This window comes from Myotis lucifugus, unplaced genomic scaffold (genome assembly GCF_000147115.1).
Source record: "Myotis lucifugus unplaced genomic scaffold, Myoluc2.0 scaffold_279, whole genome shotgun sequence".
NCBI classification, from domain to species: domain Eukaryota; kingdom Metazoa; phylum Chordata; class Mammalia; order Chiroptera; family Vespertilionidae; genus Myotis; species Myotis lucifugus.
Window position 1 is genome coordinate 1005180 of NW_005871327.1, and position 8362 is coordinate 1013541.

At 57.5% G+C, this 8362-nt stretch overlaps 1 protein-coding gene across 1 annotated transcript in view; it reads left to right on the top strand.

Moving 5' to 3' along the window:
- The first annotated feature begins 42 nt into the window (after positions 1–42).
- ATP1B1 (ATPase Na+/K+ transporting subunit beta 1) overlaps positions 43–8362 on the top strand; it is a 17428-nt gene continuing 9108 nt past the window's right edge. The window contains exons 1-2 of the mRNA XM_006099604.3: positions 43–251; positions 4495–4623. Coding sequence (XP_006099666.1) covers positions 155–251; positions 4495–4623 — 226 coding nt within the window. The 5' untranslated portion in view covers positions 43–154. The remainder of the gene's footprint in view (positions 252–4494; positions 4624–8362) is intronic.

The following is an 8362-nucleotide window of genomic DNA, read 5'->3' on the forward strand; positions in this document are numbered from 1 at the left end:
CCTCCGCGGCGCGTCTGGCACTCGGAGCGCCGCAGCGGCATGCGGCGGGTGCAGCCTGCGCAGATCCCGGCCGGCGCCGAGCGGCAGCGGGAGCGGACCCCGGGCGCACGCCGCAGTCTCACCGCAGCCCCGCGGCAGCCGCTGACCCGCCACCATGGCCCGCGGAAAAGCCAAGGAGGAGGGCGGCTGGAAGAAATTCATTTGGAACTCGGAGAAGAAGGAGTTTCTGGGCAGGACCGGCGGCAGCTGGTGTAAGTACGGGGTCCGCAGCTCTCCCCCCCAGCGCCTGTCTCCAGGGCGGCGCGTCCCCTGCGCAGGCTCTGCGGACCGCCCCGCACCGCGCGCCCTGGAGGGTGGACTGCGGAGAAGCCGGCGCCGGCGCCGGCGCGGGTGGGGGCCGAGCGCCAGGCGGAGGGTTCTCTGGATCGTGGCGGTCGTGTTTTGGTAATTTGCGGTCTATCGATCGAGCCCTTCCCTGCTGGGAATGGTCAGGCATGGGCAACGAGATGGATCTCTCCCAATGGTGATGTCCCAGGTCCCTAAAAAACAACAGGGAGGTGTGAGGATGCGGGCAATCGGGCGTCATGCAGGCGAGGCTGCGTGTTTTAGCACCTTCTGGTCTAAATATGTGCCTCTGGGCGCGGGCGGGAACCGTCCCCACTGCAGTATTTCAGCGCGATGCCCAGTCCCCCGCGACCTCCCCCGGAGCCCGCACAGCCCGCCACGGCCCTGAAGCACCGCACAGTCTGGTTGATTTCCATGTCTACTCAGATGCGGCATTGGTAGCTGAGTGGATGGATCATGGTGCAGGGTTCGTCTAGGAATAGCACAAAGGCACAAGCAGGTCATTGTGTAAGATTTTGGGCAGCCGGTAGCTTAGCTGGATACGTTTCCACCCCCATTGAAAATTAAATACCACATGTGTCGTCTGCCTCCCTACACCTGGAGGGTGACATAGGTGTGTGTGTGTGTGAGTGTGTGTGAGTGTTTAAAGGTCATTTTGAAGGGCAGAGTTGTAGGCAAATCTGAGTCGTGACTGCAGCGAGAGAGGGAGGGACTCCCCCTGCTGCATCACTGCCCCCTCCCTCTGGTATCATCACCACCACCATCATGGACACCCCTGCACCCCCTTGCAGCCCGAGGGAGCTGGAGAGGGGCCGGCGTAGGGTCCTCATTGGGAGACTCTGTGGGCATCAGCAGAATGAGTCAGGGAAATAGGTCTTGGCTGACATTTTGAAATGGAAGAAGCCAGAATCTGTGTTTTTTGGTAAAGATAGAGAGAATGCGGCCTGTGGTCTAGGCCCCTCTTGGTTGAAAAGTGAAGGGTTAATAATGCATCACCCTTCAAGGTTAGTCAAGGTGAAACCTCACCCCAAGGTGTTCCTGGGGAGCATGGTGTCCGGGAGCCGTGTTCCATGTAGCTCTTCACCTCGATGGCTTCTCGCGTGTGCTTCATGTTTGCTTGTATTTGGGGGCGACTGCTCTGCAGTGGGATGATTGCCATGGCTCCTCTGCGTCCTGACGTGGAGGGAACCTGGGAGTCAGGGTGTGTGGCGTGAACAGCTCCCTGCCAGGGCCATCTTCCAGCCACTCCTGGTGCCTGGCAGGAGGCCTGGGGTGGGGGTGCATGCGGAGTGGCCCCCTTCTCCCAGGCTCCGGAACCTCCCTGCCCTGGGGGGCTGTCCCCAGCCTTGACATGGGCCGCTGCCTCTGCCGCATTGGCTCTGGGAATATTGCGAAATTTGCCCTCTCGTGCCCCCCCCCCGATTAAATATATATTTTTTTTCCTCATTCCAATTACAGAATAACATTTGCTTTGGGGGGTAAGGCTGTATGGGAGTGCTTGTTCTTTAAGCCGACATTTAAGGGGGCAGCACCTCCATGAGAGAGTCGGGGGAGAGAGAGGGAAAGGGAGAGGGAGGGGATGAATGTGTTAATGTTTGTGTCTCGGGTCCACACCGCACAGTGGATGGATGCATACCCAAGATCCTGGCCCATCTTTCCTTCTTTTCCCGGGGCAGGTGCTGGGCTAGAGCTCTAGGGTCTGCTCTGTGCTAACATGTCTGCCCCGTGCCGGCCGGTGTGGGAAATGGTCAGAGCCTCAGCAGCAGAGGCGGTGGCGGCGGCCTCCCGCGGGAAAGGCCACCTTTGCAGCACTGGCCTGCACGGTGCCCTTGGGACTCGCCCTTGGCTCAGTCGCGCCTGCAGGTCGATTGTCACCCGGGGGCGCGGGAGCCTCCCCGGCACCAGAAACCTGGGCAGAAAGCCCCACCTGTTTAAGTTAGTGCCGATCACCTGAGCCCCCCTTACTGCGCTAACAGGAACTGCGGTTATGTTTTCCTTCTGTCCGTGACCCTTTGAAGGGTACTCCCCCCCCCCCTTTGGGCAGCCTTTATATTACTTGTATTTTTTAAAAGGAAGAAAAACTGCTTTAAAGAAAAATGCCTCTCTAGCCTGCCCCTGTGCCCCGGCTGGCTGGTACCATTTGCCCAGCTCTCTCCGAGCAGCCCCTGGGGGCCTGCGCAGGCCCCGCCAGACCTGCATTGCCCCCCTACCCCAGGGGCCGCGCCCTGGTACCTGGGCACCTTTTGCTAAGTGACACCTGGGAGCAAGAGGGGAATTCCTGGCTTCCCTCTGGGCCCAATGCCTTGGGCAACCGGATCGGCTGCATCTTAAGTGTAATCAGTGTGCTTGGCCAGCGCCCCGTCGTCCCCCCCCCCCCCCCAGTGTTCCTGTTGTAGATGGCAGCCTCCATTATGTGTGGTTAGCGTGGGGCATCTGGGTCTGAGGGAGGGTATAGAAAGGCTCTGGGCGTTGGAAGCCAGTGTGGCTGAGCCGAGAGCACCGCCAAGGTGGGGGCAGCACGCAGGGCTGCGTGGTTCTCGCGGACCGTGCCGCACCAGCCTTGCACCTCTTAGGAGCAGCCGCTGGAAAAATTTTCCAGATCTCTTGACGTCACAGCCTTGCCATTTGCCTGCTGCTGCCTGGATACGGAGCAGCGCTTAACCCTTGCTGGCCGGGAGGCAGCGACGGAGCTGGGCAGCTGCCTTCTGCCGCCTTTGCCTTTCCCTTTGCTGGTCTCCGCCTCGCCCCCTTCTTCTGAAAGGGTTATAATCCATCGCTTCCGTGTGCTCTTTTGGCACGGGTTGCTTATTTTAACAACTCCCTAGTAGGATTACTTGCTGATAGGAAAGCTGGGGTTTTAAATGGATGGAGACCTGGCTAATGCCCCCCCATACTCCCCCCATACACACACACAGGTCCCCCTCACCACCCTCGTCCACTTCTTTTCAATAACATTTTTGTTCTGTAGCTTTTTCCCAAGGACCCCGCACCTAATGCATGAGATCTGGGCCTTTTCTAGACGCCACCAAAGGCCCCTCTGCAGTCATGTTGCAGGGGGAACCTCCCGGCTCACTTCTTCCCACTTTGCATTCGCGTTGAGCTGTTTGGCTGGCGCAGGGCTGCCAGGCCGCGCCTGGTACAGCCTGTTACCGTGCAGCTAATCGGGAGGTAATCCTTGTAAACCTGTAACTGATAGCTCAGTGAGCCTCCGGGCCCCGGGTTTTTTTGCATTTTTGCTTTTTCAGCTATCTCAGCCTCTGCTATCCTGGGAAAGAGAAAATGCAGCTCAGATTAGTCATTATTCTGGGTCCAGAGGATGAAATACAAATGTGCTGGCCATTTTTACTAGTGCATTTTCTTTTTAAATATATTTTTATTGATTTCAGAGAGGAAGGGAGAGGGAGAGAGAGAGACATAGAAACATCTATGATGAGAATCATTGATGGGCTGCCTCCTGCATGCCCCCTACTGGGGATCAAGCCCACAACCCAGACATGTGCCCTTAACCAGAATCGAACCCAGGTCCCTTCAGTCCATAGTCCGACACGCTTTCCACTGAGCCACACCAGCTGGGGCTGCGTTTTCTTTATTTCTGGTTTGGTGCGCCCAGAAGGAAACCTGGGTGTGAGTGACGAGTGACGAGTACCAGAGGCAGGAGGCCGTGATGAGCAGGAGAGCCTCCTGGGCCATGGGCACTCGTGGCTGTCGCAGTGTGTGTGCCTGAACGAGCAGCAAGGCATGGCTGTGAGATTGAAATGTCGGGGGTAAGCAGCACAGCTCACAGGCTTCTGCGGGAAGATGCTGCCATTTGCAGTGCATGGCAGAAGCACACGGACAGGGCCCTGGGTTTCATGGGCGACCTTCATGGACATTTTTTAAATTTGGGGAATACAGTTATTTCCTATAAAGAATCTTAGTCCTAGTTGAACATTCCTCCTGCCCCCAACCTCCCCTGACAGGCACACCGTAATGGAGGCTGTCCTCCCCCTGCCCCCTCCCCCTGCCTGTCACACTGGTCAGGGCTGGAGCAGGAGCCCTGCAGGCACAGGTGCGGGGGAAGAGGGCGTGCACACACCTCTGGGAAGGTTCGAGGGGCGCTCTGAGCACGTGACGGCATCACAGCATCTGTTCTGTCTGCTCTCCTTGCAGTTAAGATCCTTCTGTTCTACTTGATCTTTTACGGCTGCCTGGCCGGCATCTTCATCGGGACCATCCAGGTGCTGCTGCTCACCATCAGTGAATTTAAGCCCACCTACCAGGACCGCGTGGCCCCGCCAGGTAACGAGTGTGCACGCGCTCAGTGCTTCCCGAGGGGGGGTGCTGTCCGTGGAGGCGGGTTCTCTGACAGCCTGCGGGGAGAAGCAGCAGCAGCTTCCCTCTGCGCCCGGCTCTCCGCTCCCCCAGCCACCGGCCACGGGGCTCCAGCTGGCCTCCGTCCTGGGTCCCTGTGGCCACAGGCCGTTAGGAGCTCTTACACACTGTCTCGGGGGGACTGTGACTCAGAGAAATCCTTTAAAACACCGCTTGGCTCCTGTTCTCAAAGGCGAACTGATTTCACACGGGAGGAGCCAGGCTTTCAGGGGTCCATTCTCCCACCTGCTACTGACTTACAGTTTGACCTTGAACAAAAGCACCCTCTTCCATTCTTAGTATTTATACCTGTTTTATGAGCATCTATTTACTGGCTTTCGGGACCCACTGCCATTTAACTGTCTCCTTTAGCTCTGAAAACGTGGCTTCCCAAAGCTTCTAGAAAACGCGGGGCCACACGAGGGCCCCACCTGTGCGTGTCCACAGCGGCCACGGCCACCCCGGAGCCCGGGCGGCACCCCCGACGCTCGCAGGGCAGGGCGTGTGCAGCCTCCAGCGCGGCTGTCCTGTCTCTGAAGAGTCATTGCTGGGAGGACCTGGAGGGGAGGAAATGTTGCATAACTTCCGGGTTCTCGTTATAAGTGACCTTGGGGGTGGCAGTGGCGTGTCCCCTCCAGTGTCCCTGGGCAGCTGTTGCGTAGCAGCTGTATTGGGGTGACAGTCCTGGGCTGTCTTCGGGCACTGAGCAGCCTCGGTCACGTCTGGCTCCGTTGCAGACTCCTCACACCACCTCCTTGGCTGTGGGAGGGACTCTGAGAGCATCCCCGAATGTGGAGGTGGCGAGTGGGCCTTTTAGCCTCACGTCAAGTCACGTCTGATGTAAGGAAACCCCAATATTCCCAGATACGTTTAGGTCTAGGGGATGTTGGAAGTAGAAAAAGAAAACATGTAAGTATATAAAATTACTTAAACCTGCTCTTAATAACCCAGTTTCCAGCAACATCCCCAAGGAGAGGGGGTCTGTGGGAGGCTGCAGGGGATTCTGGGAGACGTCCGCCACAGTTAAGGGTGGCATGTCTTCATGCGCCTTCTTCTGCTACAGTGTTACGGGAGCATTAGTAACCATAGTTTAAAAGCTATTTTTCAATAATGATGCTATTTTATAAGAATTCTTGTATGTACAACCACAGTTGACCAGCATCTTGTCTCACTGCCACATTCAGAAACGGGTCCTTTACTGTATGAACTCGGGGAGTCAGCCTTTGATAAAGTTCCGCATCTCCTCCGCGTCCTGTGCAGAGGGAGCTGCTACTCTCAAGGGAAACCAAGTATCTGCCTTTTCACGGGGACCTTGCAGGTGACCTTGTAGATGACCTTGCTGGGAAACCCCTGGCCGAGGTGCTGGTCCTCCCGCCACCCTCCCGCCTCTCCAGCCCCTTCCTGAAGGCACATGCTTAGCGCCTATATTTAGCGTCGCGGTCCCTGGCCCAAAGGAATGCCGGTGGCTCATCTCGGAAATATGCGGTCCTGTCCTTTGAGTCACAGGCCTCATCCTCCAGCTTCCCTCTCCTGTCACCTGGGTTCTTTGTCACTTCTCTGACTTTCCTTTTCCTGCTCCCCTCGCCCTTCACATTGCCAGGGGAGTCCAGGCCAAGCCCCCTCTATCCGTGGCCTTGCCCAGTGAGGGACCCTGGCAGCCTGGAGGGGGCGGGGCAGCCAGGTCTCAGAGCTCCGCCTGCTGAGGTGCTCCCAGAGGCCGCGCGCCCTCCTCTTGGCGTCCTGGAGAGCAGATCGTAGCGGTCTGCATCTTTGATAGGCAGTAGCTGTTCTTCAGGCTGCAGGCGGAACAAATGTATAGAGGAAAACCCTGGCCATTTTGGGTCTTCAACTGAACGTCTCTAAGCCTCTCTTTGACATTTAAAGAGGGAACACTGTAGTTTTCAGCAAATGCACCTACTGAGTGTGGCAGAGTTGGCCCAGAGTTCACAGATGGAAGACGAATTGAGGCCATTTTTGACGAATTGGAGGCTCTAGCAGCAGCCTGGCCGGACCGGGCGTGGCCCGCCCTGTGCACTCGGAACCCTGTGACCGTGGCCAGGGGAAGCAGCTGTGCAGAGCATGCGGCCCTGCGTGTCTCTGACGTTGGATAAGCCGACAGGCTAAACACGAGTCTCAGGACTAGGTTACAAAATGAAACGCAGGTCAAGGGAACACGCATACCACGGCCAGTTCCCTGGGCGGTGGTGGCCATTGGCGTGTGGCAGTCCTGAGCTCCTTGCGAAGTGCTGTTGCTGGAGGATATCGGAACAGACCTGCCCACTCGGCCTGGGAGGCCCGGGCGAGAGCCTGGGCGGAGATGTTAGGCTGAGACATACTACATTGCTATTCTCGTGGGTCAGAGTGGCTGCTGGTGGCAGTTTCACGTTGCCCAGCCTACACCTGCATGCGGGGCGGAGCCATTCCACCTGAGTGCACAGCAGCGCTGACCTGACGGGGAAGGTGGCCCCTGGAATTGGACACAACCGCACGCACTGCTTCACCTCACTAAGCCTCAGTTTTCTCATCTGCAAAATGGGAATGCTATCCTGGGAAGTAAGGCAAACGATTGGCATTAACAGGTGGCTATCAACAGCCACGTTCCATAACCCCTGGATACCGAATACATTTTTGCAGGCTGAGCTGTGGCTGATACAACAGAGGAGCTTTATGCACTCACGTTTTCCTGAGGTGAATAGAATCCTGGCTTTCTGTGAAGAGTTGTTGGGAGAAATTGGAATAGGAAACATGTTTGAAAACAGTAAATTTAAATGACATTGTAGTTCTGTAATCTCCCTGTAGAATACCCACGCCCATGGGGTCAGCCCCAGGCAGACCTCTTAGGGGAGTCCCCATGGTGTCAGCTGTGTCCTCTCCCTGTGATGGGGGTTGGGGGGGGGGGCCCTGGACAGGCCGAGGCCCGAGTGCACACCAGCTCACGCCCCCCAGGCCAAGCCCTGGTTTGCCCCTGGGTCCTTGCCCCGCTCCCAGCTCATTGAGCAACAGTGGCATGAAGGAAGGTCCCTGTGTGTCGCCCGTGGGCCCAGGGAAGGTAGGAGGGGGGTGGACAGGGCACCGGCCTCAGGGCCTCCGACCCCAGGTGGTGCAATGCGTGGGGGCAGCTGCCTCAGTGCCCGCGTCCTAGTAATCTCGTGACCCGAGGGCCCGTGTGACGCAAACAAGACGGGGGCAGGGGTGGGGTGGGGTAGGGAAGTATTTTCTAGTGGCTTCCAACCAGGAAAGCATACCTTTCCCCACATACACGCATGAATAGACATAATCAAATATCAGGCCCAACGTGGTGTCCTGTTTCAGGGTATCAGTCCTTAGCCAGTGTTTTGTTTTGTATCCAGGCGAGGCAAATACCCGGTCTGTGCTTGTCCTTCAGCTCAGCCCGGACGGGAAGGCACAGTTAACGTAACACGCTGGGATTTGCCTCTGTTGATGTTTCCCGCTGGAAAAGCCATACTTCCACTGGGAGCAAACACATTAGGAGCTGCACAGCCTGCAGAGCCGCCCTGTGAAATCACATGGCTTGTACGATAGAGCCTCTGGAGGCTGTGCCCTCTCTCTGCTCACCTGAGGGTGGGTGTGCGGCCCGGCAATGCCTGCTGGGCCTCTGCCCAGCGAGCACGGCATCGATCTTGGACGGAAGAGGCCCGTCCATCGA